The sequence below is a fragment of the Protomyctophum parallelum genome, assembly GCF_964188405.1.
Source record: "Protomyctophum parallelum genome assembly, chromosome: 14".
Lineage (NCBI taxonomy): Eukaryota > Metazoa > Chordata > Actinopteri > Myctophiformes > Myctophidae > Protomyctophum > Protomyctophum parallelum.
In genome coordinates this window covers 6202477-6229879 of record NC_139709.1, presented here as the reverse complement: position 1 = coordinate 6229879, position 27403 = coordinate 6202477, and the positions used below count along the sequence as shown (strand labels likewise).

At 43.1% G+C, this 27403-nt stretch overlaps 1 protein-coding gene across 1 annotated transcript; it reads right to left on the bottom strand.

Moving 5' to 3' along the window:
• Positions 1-1109: 1109 nt before the first annotated feature.
• LOC310870823 (LIM/homeobox protein Lhx8-like) lies at positions 1110-24908 on the bottom strand. Its single transcript, XM_083782143.1, has 8 exons — positions 24810-24908; positions 16113-16289; positions 14684-14805; positions 11363-11583; positions 8469-8578; positions 7209-7304; positions 2903-3074; positions 1110-1383 (listed from the first exon to the last, which is right to left on the bottom strand). The coding sequence occupies exons 1-8, from the start codon at positions 24834-24836 to the stop codon at positions 1307-1309; spliced, it is 1002 nt and encodes a 333-aa protein (XP_083638269.1). The 5' UTR covers positions 24837-24908; the 3' UTR covers positions 1110-1306.
• Positions 24909-27403: the final 2495 nt, after the last annotated feature.

The window sequence follows — 27403 nt, the reverse complement described above, 5'->3', positions numbered from 1 at the left end:
GTCTATGGTGTGGTATACAAAAATGGCCATACATTTGTTTTCGCTGTGTTTCTGGCAGAGCAGACCTCTCATTCTGTGGACCTTAATAATGACCAAATTAATAGAGAAAAACACAAATAAAAAAGTATGGCATGACATAACTGTGTTCCTTGAGCTTTTGGGCCTGATGATATTATATTAGGAACCAAATACTCTTATTAGGGGTCTGTAACTCAAGAGTGTACACATTTGGTTCCATTTGTACCACATTGATTTTAGAATAATATAAATTGGGGGTCCCAGATAGAAGTCATTCAATGGGGGTCCGTAGCCTAATGCATGTCAAAACTGAGGGTCCTTGAAATGAAAAGGTTTGAGAATCACTGCTAGAGCCATACAGTACAATTCTTCTTTTGGGGGTCCCTGGCATATCTTTTTCAAATGGGGGGGTCCGCGGGCTAATACTTTGGGGGTCCTTGACATGAAAAGTTTGGAAACCTGTGATTTAGAAGACATTCATAGAATCAGCCTCAGCATCTTAATGGGTTAACCACTATAATATTCCATTGATCGCTCACAGTGTAAGCGACACGTTGTGATCTAAGCTTTTAGTTTTTTTCTTTTAATGGTTGTCCAAGTAAGTAAAACGATTTGCCTCGGGAAGGTGCAACAAAGACTGGATTCTCTTCTTGCAAGATTTCAATAATTTATTACTGGTTACACAGGTAATGACCGGTCTATCTGGGCTTTCCAGGTTAATACAAAAACAAAAAAAATCCTTTCCTGTGTACATAAAAAAAAAAAAAAAAAACTATTTTGAGCCTGTTCACACGTCCAAACTCTACGGTGTAAAATAAACACCTGACAAATATTCCACTGAGATTTGGGTTTGTTGCTACAAGGTGCCTTTGTCATACATTTCAAATAAATTAAATGCCAGGAAATGTATAACCAATAATTGGATACAACAATAACACAAATATAACTTATTTTACACTCTCTACATACTAATGTAAAATGTACTTAACGCTATGGTGGCAAAACTCTGCCATACTGCTTCTCTTCAGTAAATATTTAAAGAAATGGATATGTTTGTAATGCTCACAGCGCCATAAAGGGGCAGTGTATATAGATTATGACAATGTTTTTGAAAAGCTGAATAAATCCAAATACAGCATTTTATCATTTGGAACACATCTAGTGCTTCTATAGGCGTGTTTTGACGTTCAGTGCAATGCTTATTAATTATCTCTTCAACCGGCTCCTGGAAAAACCTCTCTGGGGCCAAAACCAGCCAGCGACAGCTCCTCTTCAAAGTGGGCGTGGCTCAGGCGTGGCCGACTGGCAAGTGTGTCATCTGATTGGCTATGACTGGCTGGAGCAACAGTGGGTTGGCGGATTGGACTGGAAGAAGAAGAGGAAGAAGAACACAAGGTTCAAATTCTAGCAGTGTTGTTGTTTTCGTCGACTAAAACTAAGACGAAAAATGTTCGTCGACTACCTTTTTTTCACTGACAAAAACGAATGGAAACTAAATGAAAACTAAGCTATGATGACTAAAACTAAGACTAAATATACTGACAATTTCGTCGACAAATAAAAACTAGACTAAAATGTTAGGAAGGGACTAGTGGACAAGAGATCCACTATAAGTCATTTTACTCTTGGTTGCATGCTGAAAATAGTCGATCTACAAGCTCACAACGCGTCGCGACGCGTTGTGAGCTTGTAGATCGGCTATTTTCAGCAATTTTCAGCAAGTGTAAAAACACTCATTACGACAGCATCAAAGCCCACCGAAACACATTTTAGTCGACTAAATCACCTGTAGATTTAGTCGACTAAAATCTTATGACATTTAGTCGACTAAAACTAGACTAACACCAAGACATTTCCAGGTGACTAAAATGTGACTAAAACTAAATGAAGTTTCAGTCCAAAGACTATGACTAAACTAAAATCGAAATTTGCTGCCAAAAACAACACTGAATTCTAGTGGATATGAAGAGAACTGTACGTTCTCAAACCTTTTCATGTCAAGGAACGGCCAAATGGACATTCATTAGCCTGTGGGACCCCCGTTTGTAACAGCTCTAGCTGTCACTTTCAACCGTTTTCATTTCAAGGACCCCCAAGTTTGACATGCATTAAGCTACGGACGCCCATTTTAACCCATTTGGGCGGGAACGCCTTTTGGTGTTAGCACTATGTTGTGCTTTAGCTATTGAAAAATAGCAGATCTACAAGCTCGTAGCTGCTATTTTTTTTTTAATCGAAGAACGACTGACATAGAAACATAGCTTTTTCAGAAAACTGTCAGGATGTAGAAGACATTTTTTTAATCTGATCTCAGGTCAGAATGGGTTAATGGCATTTCTATTTCCGGGACCCCCAATTTATATAGTAAAATCCATGTTAATTTAACTCTTGAGAGTGTACAAATGGAACCAAATTAACCTGTGAGGGTCCATTTAGTACACTCAGAGTTACAGACCCATAAGGGTCCATTTGGTTACAAACTATAATTTAGCTGGGGACCCCCTGGAACTCCCTCAAGGACCCCCCCCTTTGAGAACCACTGGTATAGAAGGTAGTTTTCTGCATCACGAAGGGAGGGACTTTTCTGCTACTGATGGTCGAGTTTCCCCAACCGTTCTGCAACTCACATAAGATTCTTTGTGCCAATATTTTAGGCTAGAAATAGGCAATGAAGAACATACATTCATGTCACATTTAAACTAGCTAGTTTTAATGTGTGTGTGTGTGTGTGTGTGTGTGTCTCTTACCATCCATGTAGGTCAGGGTGTTCAGGAGGGTTGTGTGTGTGTGTGTGTGTGTGTGTGTGTGTGTGTGTGTGTGTGTGTGTGTGTGTGTGTGTGTGTGTGTGTGTGTGTGTGTGTGTGTGTGTGTGTGTGTGTCTTACCATCCATGTAGGTCAGTGTGGTCAGGAGGGTGGTGTCAGGAACAAAGGTGGAGTAATGCAGGTCTTCTGGTACCATTTGGCCAGAAGGAAGAGATGTCATCACCACAGGACAGGACAAAGCAATTGGATTGATGTGCTTTTTCTGACGGGCTCGACAGTTCTGGAACCAGACCTGGAGAGGGTGTGAGAAACAGAGAGACGGTTCTGAGTTCTGGAACCAGACCTGGAGAGGGTGTGAGAAACAGAGAGGGACGGTTGGGTTCTGGAACCAGACCTGGAGAGGGTGTGAGAAACAGAGGGACGGTTCTGAGTTCTGGAACCAGACCTGGAGAGGGTGTGAGAAACAGAGGGACGGTTGGGTTCTGGAACCAGACCTGGAGAGGGTGTGAGAAACAGAGGGACGGTTGGGTTCTGGAACCAGACCTGGAGAGGGTGTGAGAAACAGAGAGACGGTTCTGAGTTCTGGAACCAGACCTGGAGAGGGTGTGAGAAACAGAGAGACGGTTGGGTTCTGGAACCAGACCTGGAGAGGGTGTGAGAAACAGATACGTTCGGGTTCTGGAACCAGACCTGGAGAGGGTGTGAGAAACAGATACGTTCGGGTTCTGGAACCAGACCTGGAGAGGGTGTGAGAAACAGAGGGACGGTTGGGTTCTGGAACCAGACCTGGAGAGGGTGTGAGAAACAAGAGAGATGGTTGGGTTCTGGAACCAGACCTGGAGAGGGTGTGAGAAACACAGAGAGATGGTTGGGTTCTGGAACCAGACCTGGAGAGGGTGTGAGAAACAGAGGGACGGTTGGGTTCTGGAACCAGACCTGGAGAGGGTGTGAGAAACAGAGAGGGACGGTTGGGTTCTGGAACCAGACCTGGAGAGGGTGTGAGAAACAGAGAGGGACGGTTGGGTTCTGGAACCAGACCTGGAGAGGGTGTGAGAAACAGAGAGGGACGGTTGGGTTCTGGAACCAGACCTGGAGAGGGTGTGAGAAACAGAAAGGGACGGTTGGGTTCTGGAACCAGACCTGGAGAGGGTGTGAGAAACAGAGGGACGGTTCGGTTCTGGAACCAGACCTGGAGAGGGTGTGAGAAACAGAGAGACGGTTCTGAGTTCTGGAACCAGACCTGGAGAGGGTGTGAGAAACAGAGAGACGGTTGGGTTCTGGAACCAGACCTGGAGAGGGTGTGAGAAACAGAGAGACGGTTCTGAGTTCTGGAACCAGACCTGGAGAGGGTGTGAGAAACGGGGAGGGACGGTTGGGTGATTTTTAACCCATTCTGACCTGAGATCAGATTCTAAAAATGTCTTCTACATCCTGACAGTTTTCATTCTGACCTGAGATCAGATTCTAAAAAATGTCTTCTAAGTCAGTCGCTCTTCGATTTTTCAAAAAATAGCAGACCTACAAGCTCGTAGCGCGCCACTCGGTGGCGCGCTATGAGCTTGTAGATCTGCTATTTTTCAATAGCTAAAGCATAACGTAATGCAAACACCAAAATGGGTTCCCGCACAAAATGGGATAATACTTTTTATCCCACGGTTTTTTGTAACCCATTTTGTCCACCTAGTCTCAATTGTCTACTAGATGTAATCCTGGGCGCTACACTGTACCTTCGTCAGGCAGCCTCTGTAGACATTTTTAAAGCACAGCTCAAGACCCACTTCTACACCCTTGCTTTGACTTGATCTTAATTTTTTTGTTATTCATGTCCTCACTGTATTGCATTACTGCTCTTGTTTTTTTAATGTTTATGCCTTGCTTTTCTTTTCTTTTTTTTCTCCATTGCTCTGTAAAGCACTTTGAGCTGCATTTCATGTCATGAAAGGTGCTATACAAATAAAGTTGGATTATTATTATTATTACACTACCTTCTGCCAACCTGGGGAGAGCAACGGACTGTCCTCATGCTTCCTACAATGCAAATAAATCCCTTTTCATTCAAGGACCCCCAGTTTGACATGCATTAATGATGAGAGAACAGTGTGCTCACGGCGTTCCCAGTGGGAATCGAACCCAGGACCTTGTAGCTGTGCCCCCCCCCCCCCATTATGATTAAAATATTCTGAGGCACCCCTGGATGTCATGGCACCACCCAGTGGCTCCCAAAGTGGGGTCCGGGGACCCCCAGGGGTCCTTGAGGCAGATCCAGGGGGTCTGCAGCTAAATGGTAGTTTAAAAGCAAATGGACCCTTATGGGTCTGTAACTCTTGAGAGTGTAACTCTCACAGAGTTACATTAACAGTGGTTTTACAATATAAATCGGGGCACCAGAGACAGAAATGCCATTAAATGTGGGTCCGTAGCCAAATGGGTGTGAAACTGGGGATCCATGAAATTATCTGTTAAGTTTTGGAATCACTGCTAGAGCCGTAAAAATCCTCTCTTATCGGGGGGTCCCTGGCATATATCTCTTCAAATAGGGGGCCTAATAAATGTCGATTTTGGGGGTCCTTGACATGAAAAGTGAGGGAACCACTAGAGCTGTAACGTGTGTGTCAATTTGACACATACGTAAACACGTACAGACGCTTTGGTGCATTCATAGATGGATGACGTAATCGTACAATGACATCACAACCACGTCCTTTAAAAGGAATTGTGAAATAAATAAAAACAGCTTCTTCGATTTTTCAAAAATAGCAGACCTACAAGCTCGTAGCGCGCCACTCGGTGGTGCGCTACGAGCTTGTAGGTCTGCTATTTTTGAAAAATCGAAGAACGACTGACATTTTTAGAATCTGATCTCAGGTCAGAATGGGTTCATCAGACCAGTGTGTGTCCAGTGGAAACCTCGTATGAATCTGATCTCAGGTCAGAATGGCGCATTAAAAATCTGTTTAACCAAATTAGGTACATCAACAGTAATCGCCTTCACCGATTGGCCAGACTTCTCGTGACATACAGTAATGTTCTACCGAACCACCATTTACTGGTGTCACGTTTTCATCCGAACCAAAACGTCCCTGTACGATCGCCATGCCACGGAGAAGGGGGAAGGATCCCTGTCAGAAGCAGGCCTGTGCCATCCAGACGTGTCTGAAGGCCAACAACTTCCAGGAGCGTTTGTGTCGGGACGCGATCAGAGACCTGCTGCGATGCTGCGATCTGCACGGAGACAAGTCTGTCTGCTGTGAGGGAATGGTGAAGACACCAGAAGGCCTCCTGGTGAAGATACCACCAGAACCTTCTGGTGAAGACACCAGGCCTCCTGGTGAAGACACCACAACCTCCTGGTGAAGACACCAGGCCTCCTGGTGAAGACACCACAACCTTCTGGTGAAGACACCACAACCTTCTGGTGAAGACACCACAACCTTCTGGTGAAGACACCAGGCCTCCTGGTGAAGACACCACAACCTTCTGGTGAAGACACCAGGCCTCCTGGTAAAGACACCACAACCTTCTGGTGAAGACACCACAACCTTCTGGTGAAGACACCACAACCTTCTGGTGAAGACACCAGGCCTCCTGGTGAAGACACCACAACCTTCTGGTGAAGACACCAGGCCTCCTGGTGAAGACACCACAACCTTCTGGTGAAGACACCACAACCTTCTGGTGAAGACACCACAACCTTCTGGTGAAGACACCAGACCTCCTGGTGAAGACACCAGACCTCCTGGTGAAGACACCAGGCCTCCTGGTGAAGACACCACAACCTTCTGGTGAAGACACCAGACCTCCTGGTGAAGACACCAGACCTCCTGGTGAAGACCACAGACCATTTGTTATTTTGTTTTTTTTATATATTTTTTATCCCACGATTTTGTAACCCATTTTTCACACCTGTGTCAATCATCTAATGTGATCCTGGGCTCTGCACACCCTCCACCAACCTAGTCCCCATATATGAGGGACAAGGGGAGAGCAACGGACTTGAACTCATGCTTCCTTCATGCCCGAGTGTCCAAGTTGCTCCTTTACACCTGACAGGGGGGAGTTTCCCTGGTTGGACGTAGCGCATGGAAGGAACACGTTATTCCAACCAGTTCCTTTCCCCTCCATCAGGCGCCCCGGCTGGCCAGGGGGAGGCAGTATAGATACCAGGATTACTGCATGTTTTTTGTGAGGGTACCTACCCTAGGGGACACGGGGAGAACATGCAAACTCCACACAGAAAGGCCCTTTCGCCAACCCCGCCTTCGGGTATGGGCACTGATGACGACCATTTGTTGAAGACCACAGACCATCTGCTGTAGACCACAGACCATTTGTTGTAGACCACAGACCATTTGTTGAAGACCACAGACCATCTGCTGTAGACCACAGACCATTTGTTGAAGACCACAGACTACTGTAGGTGATGTACCTGTATGACCCTGCGGCTGAGGCCGGTCCTCTCCGCTAGCTTCTGGAGGGTCTGGGCGTCTGGGTTGTTGTCTTTGGCAAACTGGGTCTGCATGACCTGGAGAAGGTATAGAAGGGTATGCACGTGACATCATCGTACCGGGAAGTTATGCGGGAACGCCCGCTGAGTGGCAAAAAACTACTTTCTATGGCCTTGACAGCCCATACATCCACACAGAAAAGTCCTGTCTGATTACATTAAACAATGTTAAACTCACCAACATTGCAGCTGTTTTACGAAAAGCTTGAATTATCCTCTTTCTATCTGCAAAGTTTTTGTTTCATAAAAATCCACCATAGAAACGTTATGAGCTACTTTCTGTCGGTGCCATTGATTCACATAAGAAAATAAAGATCATCTCCTCAATCTTTGTGCGAAGTCAATTCCTCAGTGATTCATGGATCCACATTGAGTGAAGTGCAGTGATGCCAGATTTATTCTTCGTCGTACAATGTGTTCCGTGCTGAAAATAGCTGATATACAAGCTCGCGACGAGTTGTGAGCTTGTAGATCAGCTATTTTCATCATGCGGAGATGCAGGTTCTGAGAACATTCAGAAACTTTTGCCTTCATAATAAAAGCATGTGGCTTTCACAAGTGTGCCCATATAGACAAGGAAAATAATTAAGAATTCGGTGGCATTTCACATTGCAAAAGAGCAATCTTTGTAAAGTGTAAAAAAAGATATATTAATATATAATTAATTTGGATAATGGTAATGGAGACATTGTATGAGTTGTCAATTTATTAATCCCAAAGTTATTTTTTTAAGGTTTGGACTTCATTTGGAATAAAGTCTAAAGTTTTATATGGCTATGGGCTGTGGCAATAATTAAAAAAAATTAAAAGAAAAGAAAAGCACGAAAAATAACTATAATAGTTAATTTTTTGGAACGATGAACTTTAGTTCAACATTTTGAATGATGAACTATGAACAGAACTACCGGTAGTTCATTTTTAGAATGTTTAACTGAACTGAACTAGTTCATTAAAAAAAAAGAACTTTCCCCAACACTGCAATACAATGATCAATTCTGAGAACGGAATATTAATGCGTAGTGTATTAAGAGTTGTACAATACAATATACAATACAATACCAACTCTGAGGCTTGTGTTTTTTTGTCAACAAGCCCAACACTGCATCATACCTGCAACTGGTCAACAAGCCCAACACTGCATCATACCTGCAACTGGTCAACAAGCCCAACACTGCATCATACCTGCAACTGGTCAACAGTGAAGCTGGTTCTGGCCCTCTTGGCTGGTCTGGCTATGGTGCTGGCACCATGTTGACCAGGAGAGGGCAGTGCATCCTCCTCTCGGGCTCTTTCTGAAAGATGACAAGAGTGTGTTGTTTTCATTTGTTTGTTAATAGTTCTTTTTTATATATTCATTTATTTCTTTATTTTAACCCATTCTGGGTGGGAACCCCTGTTGGTGTTTTAAAGCATTGTGTTATACTTTAGCTAATGAAAAATAGCAGATCTACAAGCTCGGAACGCCGCACTACGAGCTTGTAGGTCTGCTATTTTTGAAAATTCTCGAAAATGTGACACAAATCTTTGGATATTATATATTCTTTCAGAGCGAACGTTTTTAACTCAAATCTTTGCTTCTGCATGGGGGCCCCTGGAACAACATATTTTCAGATGGGGGGTCGCCCTACACATACATAGCCTATAATTCTGTGGGTCCTTGACATGTAAATGTTTGAGAACCACTGACATAGAAAAATTGGGTTTTCTGAAAACTGTCAGGATTTAGAAGATATTTGTAGAATCATTTCTCAGGTCAAAACAGGAGAGAGACGAGGGGGATAAGGCATGCAACATAATGGCTCTAGTTGGAATTAAATGGGAGATGTTAACAATTCACCCCCATCACGTAATGAAAGACACTTTGCAATCTAAAATCAATATATGGTTTGTGAAATGCTTTACAGGGCCCTATGCAGAAACCTAACTGGACAAATAAATTGGCAATTGACACGCATCAGCATTATACAGTACAATTGTTAAGTGTTCATTTATCCTTTTAAATAACCAACGAAACATACTGAACTAACTGAAGTAGAAAGCGTGGGAATTCCATGGTCAGACAATGGTCTGCCCCACAACCTCATGTCATGTGAAATGTTTCCCCCCCTAATAAAGTTGTTTTTATTTGTTTTCTCATGCCCCGCCATGTAAAGCACATTTGAGTATTCATATACACACTGAAGGCACTTGCTGTCTTATGTTGGGATAAAAAGGTTTTATTGCTTAAAGGGGAATACCACTCATTTTCAAAATGTTTCTATGGAGTTGTGTGCACTGGAAATAAAAAGTGAAGTCCCCCCATTCTGTGTTGCCTAGAACTGTAGGTCTGAAAAAAAACAGTAACATCATGAAGTACATTTTTGTGATGTCACTGGCATGTACTTCATAATGTTACTGATTTTTTTCAGACCTCCAGTTCTAGGCAACACAGAATGGGGGCGGACTTTCTTATTATATCCACACAACAACTCTAAGGTATATTAATGACAGTAAAATGTTGAAAATGAGTGGAATCCCATAGTCACTATTCACTGGGATACCAAAAAAACATTTGAAAAGAAAAGTTTCTCACTGTTCTCGGGTTGAATATTGATATGCGATTAAAATGCGATTAATCAAGATTAATTAATTACAAAGCCTCTGATTAATTAGATTTTCTTTTTAATCGAGTCCCAGCTCTAGTACAGACGTACAGAGATGTGGCACATTTTCTGCTATTATATGGCCATCTTAACCTGACGCTTCCAGATCCAAGAAGCTTGCTACACAAATTTGTTTCACAGCTTATTGGGATCTGGGATCGCGGAAGCAAATTCGATGACGGGGCTGTTCCTTTTTTTCTAGATACTTGGAAGATGATTGGATGGGACCGTCTGTCTATCACTGTGTGGGCGTGCAAACACAACCAATCATATTGACGTGTCTATATAGCTTCACATCCGGTTTCGCACATATCCCGCCCTTAGCTCACGCTGATTGGTGCGGTCGGGAACGGATTATTGTCAGCTCAACTCCCTGAGAGATCCCAGATGAGTGCTGTGTTGGGGAACATGGTTACCCAATACCGCCCTCATCTGGCAGCGTCAGATTATGGCCATCTACCAACTCCATCCATTGTCCATATGCAGACCGTGGCCATCTTACCATATAAGTTAACGGCAAGGTGCTAACAAGGTGCAACTTCCCATAGGCAGCACATTGATCCACACAGAAACGTGTCTATCTATATCTATCTATCTATAAGACCTCTATAGACATCTTTAACACATTCTGACCTGAGATCAGATTCATACGAGGTTTCCGCCGGACACACACTGGTCTGATGAACCCATTCTGACCTGAGATCAGATTCTAAAAATGTCAGTCGCTCTTCGATTTTTCAAAAATAGCAGACCTACAAGCTCGTATCGCGCCACTCGGTGGCGCGATATGAGCTTGTAGATCTGCTATTTTTAAATAGCTAAAGCATAACATGATGCTGACACCAAAATGGGTGCCCGGTCAGAATGGGTTAAGACACATCTTAAGACTCACCTTTTCACTCTTGCTTTTAGTTGAGTTTTAAAATATCTGTTCTTATCTTTGTACCACTCTGCCTTTGCCTGATTTGACACTGCGTTACTGTCCTATTGTTTTAACTGCATGCCTGTTTTAATGCCCTTTTGTTTTGCTTTTGTTTTTATTATCTTTTCTGCTCTGTAAAGCACTTTGAGCTGCATTTATGTATGAAAGGTGCTATATAAATAAAGTTTATTATTATTATTATTATTATCCGATTGTATTAAACAACGTCAAACTCACCAACATTGCAGCTGTACGGGAAGCTTGAATTATTCTCTTTCTATCCTCAAATTGTTTGTTTCATAAAAGTCCACTGTAGACATGTTATGAGCTACTTTGTGTCCTTGCAGGGGTGCTGGAGTTTGGAAGTGCTCGTTAGATATCACTCAACTGCCCACCTGAATTAGCACATAATACAGCAGGCAGCAGGCCATTGCTTTACTGAAAACGAGTGCTCCCAAACTCTGATGGAAACATGGCCACGGTCTGCAAATGGGCAATTATTGATCACTTACTACATTCCTGGGCGCGTTTGATGTTGTCCAGCATGTTCTCGTAGTGCACTCGGCAGAACACCTTGTCGTCGATCAGTCCAAACTCCTCCCCGGTGGAGAGCTGGCGTTTGCACGAGGAGCAGGAGAAGCACTGCACGTGGAAGGTGCAGCCGCGCGCACGCCGCACCCAGTCGCTGGAGCGGATGTTGCGACCGCAGCGCGCACAGCGCGTCCCGTACTTCCTGAAGGAGCAAGACAAGAGAGGGGTACAGGCTTTAGTTCCGACATACTATTGATCTGAAAACCTCAATCCCTAACCTAACCATAACCGCAAGCACGGGAGCAGCGCATGTCGGACCATCGCAGTTTCACATCGCAGTTTGTGCCTGTATTGACAGTGAAGACGGACAGGAAAGGAGAGAGAGAGAGAGAAGGGGAGAGACACGCAGCAAAAGGTCGTCATGAACGGGACTCGAACACACAACGCGCTGTCAGGCCAGAGCCTATATGTGGCAGGATGCGCCTGGACCGCTATAGGCCAGTGGGCGCCCCAGAACGCTATAGGCCAGCGCACGCCCCAGGCCCAGATCTGCTAGTTTTCAACAGCTGAAGTTTAAAATAATGGTTAAGCCATTTAGACCTACCATCGATTCTACAAATGTCTTCTAAATACTGACAGTGAAAAACCCATGTCAGTTATGTTAAAAAGGTTTCATGTCAAGGACCATCAGAAATATATGTAATTAGATCAGCTGGAATGCGCGTCAGCTGTTTTCAGTCAGACGCGCTAGGATTCAAAAGGCAGTTCTCTCTGCCGGTCTGCCTCAGTAGAGATCCAGGCTCCAGGGGTGAGGCAACACGCTGTCGAGCGAGTTGGGCGGTAAGTCGAGAGCCACAGTTCATGATCCCATTCTATGTGACTAATAACATGAACAGCAATATATTTATGGTGTCTTATCCTCTGCCCTACCAGGCTTCTACGGCGCTCGCACTAAGCGCGAGCTTGACGAACTGTCAACTGACAGACTGGTGAAGAGGAGGAGGAGGAGAATAATAAATACAACTAGAAAAAGTGCCCTACTGGGCACAGGTCTCCACCAGGATGAGCAGATGTGAAGAATTCCAGGCAAAGGTTTTTCCTTGGCCTCTAGGGAGTTGGCATACAAAGTTATCCACAGATCCGTGCAGTTAGAGGTAAAAACAGTTTTCGGCCAGTTATAGCGCCACCTTGAGGCTGAGTTGAAATTGTTCATGTGGCATTTCGTCCTCGGCCTAGTGGGAATGTGGGTGCACAATTTCACGGAAATCACGCGATGTGTTCATGATTTGCAGCATTTTTTAAACTGAGCACTCCTGTGCACTTTGGAAGCCAATCTTAACCAATCAGGATGGAGTCTGAGAAATCTGAAAGACTGGTTTCGTTGGATGGCTGTAGAGAGACTGTGTACCAATTTGCGTGATGTTTGGACAGAATCTGTAGGTGTACTGTGCAAAAACCTGTTTTGCACAAAGCGGCCTCCTGGAGCGGCCTCCTGGTGGCGCTATAACAGGCCGTTCTGGAAATATGAAAGACCGGTTTGGTTGAATGGCTCTAGAGAGACTGTGTACCAATTTGCGTGATGTTTGGACAAAATCTGTAGGTGTACTGTGCAAAAACTTGTTTTGCACAAAGCGGCCTCCTGGTGGCGCTATAACAGGCCGTTCTGGAAAGTTTGGGGCAGAGGTTCATCGTTGGCATCCAGGGAGTGTGTGTGCAAAATTTGGCATCGACCGGGTTAACGGTGGCCGAGATTAGCTGCTCACGGACACACACACGGACGGACGGACGGACGGACACACACACACACGGACGGAGTGCAAAACATACTCTCCCCCTAGGCCTTCGGCCTGGTGGAGACAATTACCACTCGTGGGATGGAAAAGGAATAACCCGGTTACGACCCTAGTACACAGAGGGGGAACCGGAGTAAGGGTACTCGTCCCCAGCTGAGTAGCGATACTCCCCATGTTTATTGAGTGCCGCAGGGCTGAAGACAAACAGTGTTTAGATCACGTTCTCAGACGCCGTTGATGTCCAGAGACTCGGTCCCGAGACAACGGCAGTATAGCACCATCGTGCGGAGAGAAGGAGGAACTGACAATACCTGTATATGCCCTGCTCTGCACTGACAGTACTTGAAACTGATTGATAAAGACTGTTTTGTTAACCTGACTTGTGTGATTAAACGCCTTGGAATAGGCAAACGTCTTTCTGTCTCCTGGGTGTGTGTACCAGTCGCCACAGTGGTTAAAAGCTAAGGCGACACAAATGTCTTTCCGTCCTAAGTAAAAGTAGCAATATTGTACTGTACATGCATTGTCTGCTATGGGCAGCACATTATGCTGGCTGGTGAAAAAGAAAGTAGAGTCTAGTTCAGTGTTACTCAACCTTTTCAGGCCACAAACCCCCCAAAATAAATCATATTTGAACTGAAGCATTCGGAATGTAGGAGTTGAGACATAAATGTTGTGATAATAGCCAATCTACAGTACAAGTTGAGGTGTTACGAGATTGCAGATCGGCTATTTTCACAAATGTTGCCTCTTTACGTTATTTCACAATGTTCGACCAGTTTTTAGAGTTTGTTGAACTTTTGATAAGGTAATGAATGGCCTTTTAAGCATCATGTTATACTTTAGCTATTGAAAAATAGCAGCAGATCTACAAGCTCATAGGTAGCGCTACGAGCTTGTAGGACTGCTATTTTAGAAAAATCGTGAAAATGTGGCACAAATCTTTGAATATATATATTCTTTCAGAGCGAACGTTTTTAACTCAAATAAATTGGGGTCGGTGGTCAAATACTGTCGGTGGTCAAATATCATTCTGGGGGTCCTTGACATGAAATATTGAACACCACTGACATAGGAACATACTGTATATAGGAACATACTGTATATAGGAACATACTGTATAGGTATTTCAGAAAACTGTGAGGATTTAGAAGACATTCTATTCAATTTCGATGTCAGGCCAAAATGGGTTACGGTATGAAAAAGGTCTTAAAAAGTCCTTAAATTGTCATCTGTGAACCACTGGTCTAGCTGAATAGTCAGAATGCAATGTTGTACAGTCACGTTTACAGACCATAGTTTTTACAATATTACAATTATAAATGAGGCATTTAGCAGATGCTCTCATCCAGAGAAATCAATATTAACTCTACTGTACATAACACAACCAATTAGGCCTACGACACTATGCACTTTTTTTTCCAAAAGGCTTCTTCAAGAAGAGGATTCCTCAGATTTCCCCCCCCCCCCCCCCCCCCTCAGTATATGGAGTAAAAGGTGTTTTTGTACCTGAAGTAGTCGAGTTTGCAGAAGATCTGTTGATCTTTGATGTAGCAACTCACATGTCGACCCAGCGAGGTCTGACACACGCTGCACGCCAGACAGCGCATGTGCCAGCAGAAGGTGTTGACCTGAAGGTAGGTAGGGGTGTGTGTGTGTGAGTGAGTGAGTGAGTGAGTGAGTGAGTGAGTGAGTGAGTGAGTGAGTGAGTGAGTGAGTGAGTGAGTGAGTGAGTGAGTGAGTGAGTGAGTGAGTGAGTGAGTGAGTGAGAGAGAGAGAGAGAGAGAGACAGACAGACAGACAGACAGACAGACAGACAGACAGACAGACAGACAGACAGACAGACAGACAGACAGACAGACAGACAGACAGACAGACAGACAGACAGACAGACAGACAGACAGACAGACAGACAGACAGACAGACAGACAGACAGACAGACAGACAGACAGACAGACAGACAGACAGACAGACAGACAGACAGACAGACAGACAAGACAGACAAGACAGACAAGACAGAGAGAGTGAATTATAAAGGTTAACCCATTCTGACCTGAGATCAGATTCATACGAGGTTTCCGCCGGACACACACTGGTCTGATGAACCCATCCTGACCTGAGATCAGATTCTAAAAATGTCAGCCGCTCTTCGAATTTTCAAAAATAGCAGATCTACAAGCTCGTATCGCGCCACTCGGTGGCGCGATATGAGCTTGTAGATCTGCTATTTTTCAATAGCTAAAGCATAACATGGGTGCATGGTCAGAATGGGTTAAGAATGTTACAGTTGTGTTGATTGATTGAATACTTCATTACATTATTAACGGTGTGCATAGACAATATAAATATAAACAATATAAATTGGGGGTCCCTCCCAGAGATAGAAATGCCATTAAATGGGGGTCCGTAGACTAATGCATGTCAAACTGGGGGGTGTCCTTGAAATTAATTGGGTTGAAAATCACTGCTAGAGACATAAAAATCTTCTCTTATGGAGGGGTCCCTGGCATAACTTTTTCAAATGGGGGGGGGGGGGGTCCTCGCGGGGCTAATTAGTGTCAATTTGGGGGTCTTTGACATGAAAAGGTTTGGGAACCACTGTATTGTAGAAGGAAGAGTCTGGCCTCCCCCTGGCCAGCCGGGGCGCCTGATGGAGGGGAAAGGAACTGGTTGGAATAACGTGTTCCTTCCACGCGCTACGTCCAACCAGGGAAACTCCCCCCGTCAGGTGCAACTTGGACACTCGGGCATGAAGGAAGCATGAGTTCAAGTCTGTTGCTCTCCCCTTGTCCCCCATATATGGGGACTAGGTTGGTGGAGGGTGTGTAGAGCCCAGGATCACATTAGATGATTGACACAGGGGTGAAAAATGGGTTAATCGTGGGATAAAAAAAATATAAAAAAAAAAGAAAGAAGAGTCTGACCGTCGCACACTGACCTGGAGGAGGTACCTGTCGGAGATCTCCTGGCCACAGGCGGTGCACAGGACCTTCCCCCCCACCAGGGAGGAGGTGGCGGTCAGCGTGGGAACGGTGGACGACGTCACCGAGGACACCGAGGAGGTCGGGGAGTAGGAGCCGTCGTCCTCGAAGAGATCTTCGGGCCCGGAGGAACCCTGTCCCGTCAAACAAGAGGCGTAGTTTCCACTTAGATAGTATTTTAGACAGACTTATATAGCTCGTTACGTAGACAGCACTAGAATTGCATTTTATGTATAGTCATAGCACTTTATAGTACACATGTATATAATATAGTATAGTATGTATATAGTTGACATAGATACTCCACTGTTACGTTCCTAGTTTATACATGATTCATGATAACTACTTTTTATATTTATATATGTGATGTACTGTATGACATGCTTTTGTTTTTGCTTAAATGTAAGTCGCTCTGGATCAAGAGCGTCTGCTAAATGCCTACATTGTAAATTGTAGTTTCAGGAAGAGATAGGAATAAAATCGGTGCATATTTTTGGTCCGACGTCCTAACAGTCAGACACCTTACCCTACACCCGACACCCTATAGGGCAGCGGTGGATCAGGGGTAATGGCCGGATGGCTCCATTTTTGTCACCGCTAAACCCCTTATCCCTAAACTTCTTTGCCTTTTTTTTACTATTTTGAAATACATTTTTGAACAGCCAATCTACATCGACACGTTGTGAGCTTGTAGACTGGCCATTTTAACTATTCAAAAATGTTTTGCAAAGAAGTTTAGGGATAAGGGGTTTAGCGGTGGTTAGCGGTGGAGCCCCTAGTGTCAAAATGCAGAATCAACCCCTCTGTCTCTGAGGGCCCTGGCGCGACACCAAATCAAAAGACCCCACGCAGCACACGTGCTTGAATCACGTGCACGCAACAAAATCAAGAACAAACTTTTTTTGCATTTGCGCACCGCATTCAGCGCACCGACAGCACTATCGCCACTGCTCCCATAGTTATAAGGCTCCTCCCATAGAGTTATAAGGCTGCTCCCATAGAGTTATAAGGCTGCTCCCATAGAGTTATAAGGCTGCTCCCATAGAGTTATAAGGCTGCTCCCATAGAGTTATAAGGCTGCTCCCATAGAGTTATAAGGCTGCTCCCATAGAGTTATAAGGCTGCTCCCATAGAGTTATAAGGCTGCTCCTATAGAGTTATAAGGCTGCTCCCATAGAGTTATAAGGCTGCTCCCATAGTTATAAGGCTGCTCCCATAGAGTTATAAGGCTGCTCCCATAGAGTTATAAGGCTGCTCCCATAGAGTTATAAGGCTGCTCCCATAGAGTTATAAGGCTGCTCCCATAGAGTTATAAGGCTGCTCCCATAGAGTTATAAGGCTGCTCCCATAGAGTTATAAGGCTGCTCCCATAGAGTTATAAGGCTGCTCCCATAGAGTTATAAGGCTGCTCCCATAGAGTTATAAGGCTGCTCCCATAGAGTTATAAGGCTGCTCCCATAGAGTTATAAGGCTGCTCCCCATAGAGTTATAAGGCTGCTCCCCATAGAGTTATAAGGCTGCTCCCATAGAGTTATAAGGCTGCTCCCATAGAGTTATAAGGCTGCTCCCATAGAGTTATAAGGCTGCTCCCATAGAGTTATAAGGCTGCTCCCCATAGAGTTATAAGGCTGCTCCCATAGAGTTATAAGGCTGCTCCCATAGAGTTATAAGGCTGCTCCCATAGAGTTTAGGACAATTATGCATATAAAATAACTGAATTTGAGGTTAAATGTGAACACTATAAGCCGGGGCTGGAGATTGTCTTCCCCTGGTGCCCCAAATGACGCCCCAGCTGTCAAAACTCCAGTTAACCCATTCTGACCTGAGATCAGATTCATACGAGGTTTCCACTGGACACACGCTGGTCTGACGAACCCATTCTGACCTGAGATCAGATTAAAAAAATGTCAGTCGTTCTTCGATAAATAAATAAAATAGCAGACCTACAAGCTCGTATCGCGCCACTCGGTGGCGCGATATGAGCTTGTAGATCTGCTATTTTTCAATAGCTAAAGCATAACATGATGCTGACACCAAAATGGGTTAACACTCCAGTTAAAACTCGGTTGCTTACTTGGTTGCGTGCTGGCTTCACGTTTAGTAAACAGCAGATATACAAGCTCACAACGTGTCATATTCGTGTCGTGACGCATTGTGTGCCAAGTTGTATATCTGCTATTTATGGCATGCAATGCAACACAATTGTGAAACTTAGTAGGCCTATAAAGCGGCCTTTTTAGGCTAAAAGTTAAAATATTTAGCAGCAGTAGCAGGTGGTTCTCAAAGTGGGTTCCAGGGGGGTCCCCAGCTACATTAGGCAATATAAGCCTACTATAGCATCACCATTTTTTCTCAACTACTTTATCCCTGTAAAACCCGGATTAATTTCTACTTGAGAAGAGATTTCAACCTTACTACTACTACTTTTTACTACTAGAACTTATCAGAGGAAATGTTAAATGTTATGCACATCCATATCTAGCCTTTATATAATCTGCGAGCTGCTGTTTATAATAATAATAATAATAATAATAATACATTTTATTTATAAGGCGCCTTTCAGGGCACTCAAGGTCGCCGTACAGGTTAAAAACAGTACAAGAACACAGTTAAAAAAGCAGAACATGAAAGGGTTTCAATGGTCTGGTGGTCCCTGGCTACCAAATAAATATCAATGTGGGGGTCCTTGACATGACAAAGTATGAGAACCACTGCTTTATTATAGGCTACACACTAAAAACAGATGGAAAATAAATAATAGTAATATAGTTCGTGTCAACTCTGTGTGTCAAAAGGTATGAGTCATAACGTGAAGGATTCGATACAGTACATGTGTTCATTTCACTGAGTGCACAAATAGTGCTTAATTAATTATGTATCCATTCGTTTTAGCCACTTGAAACTGAGTAGCCTGCAAATGTAGCCAAAATAATGCTCCGTCCACACACTCAAGTTACAGCTCAATGTAACCAATTATTGGCAACAAATACAAATACAACAAATCCATTTGGTTACATTCTTACCTCTTCACACTCTGGTAAATTGTCTCTAGGTGATTTTAGGCGATTTGTTTTGTCCATTTTAAGCCAAGTTTGTCAACAATTAATGAGCAGAGCAAATTCCTCCCAACAGCTCCCAGATTTGTTTTGGAACTTATTGTTCTTCTGCTTGGAGTCAACATTTGTGTCTCTGCCTTAAACATCAATGAAAAACAACTTCCAATAATAGCTTACCAATATTAATTTCGTCTAGAAAAACACACAAACACCTACTAGTTCAACTCCCAGTCCTTCGGTGGTGAGAACATTAGTTGGAATTGGACGCCAAAGATGTTGTTGCTGTAGTTCCGACCGGGACATGATGGCGACGAACTATTTATTCTAAACTATATTAATTAAATAGGATAAATTAATGACCAAAAACATGAAACAAAACAACAACCTTACAATGAAGCCTTTAAGGTTTGTTTGTGTGTCTCTGAAATGAAGAACTATATTAAGACACCTGAAATATTCACTTTTAGTTTTTTTTTTTTTTCTAAAAGTTTAGACAAAGCCAGACGAGGCTCGAGCTCAGCTCACCACCTAGCGCGTGACGTCACGCAGCAGCGCTACCAGCTGCAGGTGATTTGGCTCTGATTGCAGTGCACGCGCCACTCGCGCGCGTGCGCTGCAGACTGCAGTGCAGTGTGCACTGACAGTGCTTATTGCTGGAGTTGTGTATGTGAGTTTATGCTTGAAATCAGTGTTGTTTTTGGCAGCAAATTTCTATTTTAGTTTTAGTCAATGTCTCCTGAATAGTTTTCATTTAGTTTTAGTCACATTTTAGTCACCTGGAATGTATTAGTGTTGGTCTAGTTTTAGTCGACTAAATGTCATAAGATTTTAGTCGACTAAATCTACAGGTGATTTAGTCGACTAAAATGTATTTTTGTGGGCCTTGTTGCCGTCATAATGACTTATTTTACACTTGCTGAAAATAGCCGATCTACAAGTAGATCTGCTATTTTCAGCATGCAACCAAGTGTAAAATGACTTGTACTGTATCTGTTGTCCACCAGTCCCTTCCTAACATTTTAGTCTAGTTTTTATTTGTTGATGAAATTGTCAGTATATTTAGTCTTAGTTTTAGTCACCATAGCATAGTTTTAATTTAGTTTCCATTTAGTTTTCTTCAGTGGAAAAGGTAGTCGACGAAAACAACACTGCTTGAAATGTACTGTAATTCTGCAAACTGACACTGTTAATAAATACTTCAATCAATCAATCAATCAATTGCTCGTGCCGAACATATAGGCCTCTATTTTCGTCCATGCTAATTCCTTATCCCTAAACTACTTAGCCTTTTTTTTACTATTTTGAAAAACATTTTTGAATACCTTTCTAGTTTGTCTCACTTTATCTGTATACATTTGATTCATCTTTATGTGAAAACATAAAAATGAATCTACAATCTACAATCTACAATCTACAAGCTCACAACGTGTCGATAGTTGAACTATTCAAAACTTTATATTTTCAAAAAAATGTAAAAAAAATGTTTTGGGATAAGGGCTTTAATAGCATGGACGAAAATAGCCTATACTGTAGCAGATCTACAAGCTCACACAGGGACAAGGCGTTGCTGTTTTTGCACCCACCTTGTGAGTTGTGACTTGTGTGAATCAGTGATGTATTCATTCTAACCCATTTTGGGCCCTTTTGGTGTTAGCATTGTGTTATGCTTTAGCTATTGAAAAAATAGCAGATCTACAAGCTCGTAGCGCGCCACTCGGTGGCGCGCTACGAGCTTGTAGATCTGCTATTTTTGAAAAATCGAAGAACGACTGACATAGAAACATAGCTTTTTCTGAAAACTGTCATTTTCAAACAGACATTTTTAGAATCTGATCTCAGGTCAGAATGGTTCTCAACCAGTGGTCCTGGGACCACCCTAGTGGTCCTGGGACCACCCTATAGTGGTCCTTGAAGAGGTTCCAGGTGGTCCCCATGCCGCTAATTGATGGAGACTTCAGAGTTGGTAACCAACTGCACCCTTATCCCAGGCGTGACGTCGAATTTATTTAATTTTATTTTTAACCTATTTTGACCATGGGAACGATTCTGCAAATGTCTTCTAAATCCTGACTGTTTTCTTGAAAAGCAGTTTATGTCAGTCGTTCTCAAACACTTTCATGTCACTTTTCACGATTCTTCAAAAATAGCAGACCTACAAGCTCATAGCGCGCCACTCGGTGGCGCGCTATGAGCTTGTAGATTTGCTATTTTTCAATAGCTAAAGCATAAATAATGCTAAACACCAAAAAGGGTTCCCGTATACAGAATGGGTTAATGTATTCTTTTCTGAAAAACCTCATGTTTCTTTTTTTTTTTTTAAGTATATTTATTGGGTTTTTTCTTTTTAAAGACAAACAGACATTACACATAATAACAAACAAAATAAAATAAAATAAAAAATAAAAACAGCTCAGCACAACACTATTATAAATAAAAAGATTGAATATACAAAGACATGACATGGACAATGAACCAAAATGACAAGTGACTTTCGAATTTGCTTCTCAACCAGGGAATACATCCATACAGTACATTAATTACATATATTAACCCATTCTGACCGGGCACCCATTTTGGTGTTGGCATCATGCCATGCTCCAGCCACTGAAAATCAGCAGATCCACAAGCTCACAGCGCGCCCCCGAGTGGCGCGCTACGAGCCTGTAGGTCCGCCACCCTTGAAAAATCGAAGAACGACTTCAGAATCTGATCTCAGGTCAGAACGGGCCAATCAAACCAATGTGTGTCCAGTGGAAACCTCGCATGAATCCGATCTCAGGTCAGAAAGGGCCAAGAAGGCAGACAATAGTTATAAGCATCTAAGGTTGGTACGGAAAGCCTCCAAGTATCGTGGCAGACAGTGTGGTTCTAATATGATTCAAATAAGGGTCCCAAATTTTGTAGAAAGTGTCCAATTTAGAATGCAACATGCATGTGATGTATTCACAAGGAATACAGCCCATTATAATGTTATGCCATGATTTCTTTGATGGAGCAACATCCTTGATCCAAAACAAAAGAATATTTTTCCTAGCAGCAAACGTTAATAAGTTGAACAACCTCTTATGTTTGACATCAATGACATGATCATCCGGGAGACCAAGTAAAAGACACAACGGATCTAAATCGATCGACACACCAAAAATAACAGAGAGTTTTGACACAATGTCATACCAATAGTTCTGAAGCTTCACACAGGACCAAAGACAGTGAACGTAATTACCAATCTCTGTCTTGCACTTAAAGCAAAATGGGGACGCACTACCTCATGTTTCTATATCAGTGGTGCTCAATATTTCATGCCAAAGGACCCCAAACATTATATGTAAAATGCCGCCAACCCCCATCTGAAAATATGTTGTTCCTGAGGGACACTCCAGAAGCAAAGATTTGAGAGGCACATTTTCACGATTTTTCAAAAATAGCAGACCTATATACAAGTTCATAGTGTCATGGCTATGAGCTTGTAGATCTGCTCTTTTTCGAATAGCTAAAGCATGGCATAACGCTTAAAACACCAAAAGGGGTTCCCGCACAAAATGGGTTAATATAGATCTTTAACTCTTGAGAGCGTAAAATGACATTTTACACTCTTAATAGTTAAATTATTGTTAAATGTCTGCATTATAGGTCTACTTAATTTACAAGACGTTTACACAATTATCCCATTCTGAACGGGCACCCATTTTGGTGTCAGCATCACGTTATGCTTTAGCTATTTTTGAAAAAATCGAAGAACGACTGATTTTTAGAATCTGATCTCAGGTCAGAATGGGTTAATCAGACCAGTGTGTGTCCAGTGGAAAACCTCGTATGAATCTGATCTCAGGTCAGAATGGGTTAATTTACAAGACGTTTACACAATTATAGAGAGAATGTAGACGAATTGTTATTCTGATCGATGTTTGCCTTGCCTCTCCATTATGGTATATATACCACATCAATTGTGGACAAAATCGTATCCAATGACAACAAAATATTTGTGGGTTTTAGGGGTTCTGAGAGGCTATAAATCTCATCATGGACTGGCGGTCGCCTGTCGGTGCCGTGGCTCAAATTCAGAATAAATATTGGACGTCACGCTGACATGAAAAGGGTTGAAAACCAACCGAACTGAGTATATTTATTTGTGCAGCTTCAGGTTTGGCCAAAAGCAGTGGTTCTCAACCTGCGGGTCGGGACCCCCAGGGGGGTCGGGGTCGGGCCCCCACATGATTTTGGGCCAAGTGACAATTCAACCCATTCTGATCTGAGATCAGATTCATACGAGGTTTCCACTGGACACACACTGGTTCTGATTAACCCATTCTGACCTGAGATCAGATTCTAAAAAATGTCAGTCGTTCTTCGATTTAAAAAAAATAGCAGACCTACAAGCTCATAGCGCGCCACTCGGTGGCGCGCTATGAGCTTGTAGATTTGCTGTTTTTCAATAGCTATAAAGCATAACATGATGCTAACACCAAAATGGGTTCCCGTTCAGAATGGGTTAAGGACTTTTATAAGACTTTTTAAAAGCTGCTATTATAAGCAATAATATGAGAAAATGTTAATTACCTTCTTTTTTATTTTATTTTATCGCTCCCAAAAAAAACCTGTTAGTCTAGTTTTAGTCGACTAAATCTACAGTTGATTTAGTCGACTATAATACATTTTGGCGGGCCTTGATGCCGTCGTAATGACTGTTTTTACACTTGCTGAAAATAGCCGAGCTACAAGCTCACAACGCATCGCGCGTCAGCTATTTTCAGCATGCAACCAAGTGTAAAATGACTTATACTGGATCTCTTGTACACTAGTCCCTTCCTAACATTTTAGTCTAGTTTTTATACGTTGACGAAATTGTCTTTATTTTTTGTCTCATAGTTTTAGTCATCATAGCTTAGTTTTCATTTAGTTCAGTTTTAGTCAGTGAAAATAGGTAGTCGACGAACATTTTTCGTCTTAGTTTTAGTCGACGAAATCACCACTGGCACCACTGTATACTAAACTAGAGTTATATTTAGTTTATTTAACTGCAGGCCAGTTAAAACTCACCCAATAACTTGATATTAATCTGCTGTTGCATGATCAATAGGACAGGCTACATTTTAGTGGGGCACAAAAATGTAATGTAAGGTTGTGTGTGCAGACATTTTTGAATTTCGAATTCTCCAGTATACCTCCAGTACCCATAAATATACCTAAGTGTATAAAATGTTATTTATGTATTTGGTGGTTTAACTTTCTGTGGCATTATTATGTGCATTTATGTTTTGCTATAATAGCACTTTCTATGCTGTTGAGTTTGAGTTATGGAAGGAAAAGTGAGAAAGCTCTGCACAAAATAATGTGTTGAGATTAAAGTCACAGCGTTGCAGGCCTCCAACATAATAAAGGCCCCCCACAAAACGCTGGTAATTTACTTAAACGGTTTGATATTTTCTTATTTTAGACCTATTTATTCACATTTATTTTGCTTTATAAATAAATAATAATAATACATTTAATAAATTTTGCTTTATAATAATAATAATAATAATAATTATTATTATTATTATTATTATTATTATTATTATTATTATTATTGTTATTATTATTATAGCCTATACTACTCACCGTGCTATGAGAGATGCAGTTGAACATTGTCTATATTCCAATACATGCCCAGACGGACCAGAGGGTCTGTTTATTCCACAGCAGCCTGCAGGGAGGGAAGCCTGGGGATGTCTTGTTGTCAGGTTCAGATTATTAATATTATCGTCCACCTTACAGCAGCGTCCTCCTGGCATGTCCTTCTGCAGCACTCACTAATCCATCCTGTAAAGAAGTGGAGGCTGTGCTGTGTCTGTGTCTGTGCTGTGTCTCAGTCTGTGTCTGTATCTGTGCTGTGTCTCAGTCTGTGCTGTGCCTGTGGTGTGGTGTGGTGTGGTGTGGTGTGGTGTGGTGTGGTGTGGTGTGCTGTGCTGTGCTGTGCTGGTGTCTGTGCTGTGCTGTGCTGTGCTGTGCTGTGCTGGTGTCTGTGGTGTGGTGTGGTGTGGTGTGGTGTGCTGTGCTGTGCTGTGTCTGTGTCTGTGTCTGTGTCTGTGCTGTGCTGTGCTGTGCTGTGCTGTGCTGTGCTGTGCTGGTGTCTGTGGTGTGGTGTGGTGTGGTGTGGTGTGGTGTGCTGTGCTGTGCTGTGTCTGTGTCTGTGCTGTGCTGTGCTGTGCTGTGCTGTGCTGTGCTGTGCTGTGCTGTGCTGTGTTGTGTCTGTGTCTGTGCTGTGCTGTGTCTGTGTCTGTGCTGTGCTGTGCTGTGCTGTGCTGTGCTGTGCTGTGTCTGTGTCTGTGTCTGTGCTGTGCTGTGCTGTGCTGTGCTGTGCTGTGTTGTGTCTGTGTCTGTGTCTGTGCTGTGCTGTGCTGTGCTGTGCTGTGTCTGTGTCTGTGCTGTGCTGTGCTGTGCTGTGCTGTGCTGTGTTGTGTCTGTGTCTGTGTCTGTGCTGTGCTGTGCTGTGCTGTGCTGTGTCTGTGTCTGTGCTGTGCTGTGCTGTGCTGTGCTGTGTTGTGTCTGTGTTGTGTCTGTGTCTGTGTCTGTGTCTGTGTCTGTGCTCTGTCTGACAACTTGAGCCAAGCACTTTTTCCTCCTTATTTTGGGGCAAACCTTCTTGGCTGCAGCCCCGCCCCCGTCTGATACAGTTGAGGTTGGCCTGGGACAGACAGATTGGATTGGTTCATTCCTAACTTCCATTCGATATCAAGACCCCCTACACACGCACGCATGCACACACGCACGCAACCACACACGCACGCAACCACGCACACACACGCCTCTTATTATTTAGCCGTTTTTTTTTTATTAGGCAATAGTCTATAGTCACAGAACAGGATGCAACATAAGGGGGTGAAAAATCATGCAATTAATAGTCAAATGCTTCAAATATAGTTTACATTGTATAATAGCCTATATAGTGTTTTCCTATATTGCATTTTCAGTTAAGTGCAGCATTCTTTTTTAAATCCAAAATGTTCATACGTGTGTTATTGAATGAATTCAGATTAATTACAGATTGACATTATCAGCATGCTTCATCTTTTCCTCTGGGCCCAATAGGAACACAGGGAACGGCCCATAGGCCCAGGGGGACAGCCAATAGGAGCAGGGGAACAGTGCAAAGGTCATGTTTGGGGTCTGCATTATATTTAGCCAGACAAGCAGACATGCGCCGTCTGACGACCAGGTCCTCACAGGGGAATAAAATTATACTTTACCAACACATGTACGGGCCGGCTCAGCTCCACACGCTCAACCCCAGAACTCCTTCAGAATAAATTAACAACTATAGATTTTTCCCGGGCTGAACGTGAATTGTAACTATTTAGTTTGTATTGCTGCCATGGTGATACATTGTTTTTGTGAGGGCAAATTGTATGTACAATACAATATACACATTATAACAATTATCACAAATTGTAATTTGCAAGTAACAAATTAATCACTAAAACCCCACAGAGTAAACATTTTGAAATGTGTTTGTTTTGACTGAACAGATTCTGCATATTATAGTAAAGTGTGTTCCATTTAGATTAAGCCATGTGCCAACTATACTGTATACTACTGTACGCATATATATGTCCCCACAACAGTAGACCAATCAGAGCTTGATCACATCGCTGTATAACATGCATGACAGCAATCTTTATGTAGATACACCAAACATTTGTCTACTTACGGGTAGAGATGTCCCGATACTGTATCGGTATCGGAAAAGTATCGGATCGGCCCTTATTTGTCATATCGGGTCATATCGGTATCGGTGAATATGCCAGTCTAACCACCGATCCGACACAGGGGTAAGGGGTTGACACTATGCCAGTCTAGTAACCACCGATCCGACACAGGGGTAAGGGGTTGACACTATGCCAGTCTAGTAACCACCGATCCGACACAGGGGTAAGGGGTTGACACTATGCCAGTCTAACCAGATCCCACACAGGGGTAAGGGGTTGACACTATGCCAGTCTAACCAGATCCCACACAGGGGTAAGGGGTCGACACTATGCCAGTCTAACCAGATCCCACACAGGGGTAAGGGGTTGACACTATGCCAGTCTAACCAGATCCCACACAGGGGTAAGGGGTCGACACTATGCCAGTCTAACCACCGATCCAACACAGGGGTAAGGGGTTGACCTCACCACCGGAGCGGTGGTCACCTCACCACCGTAGCAGTGGTC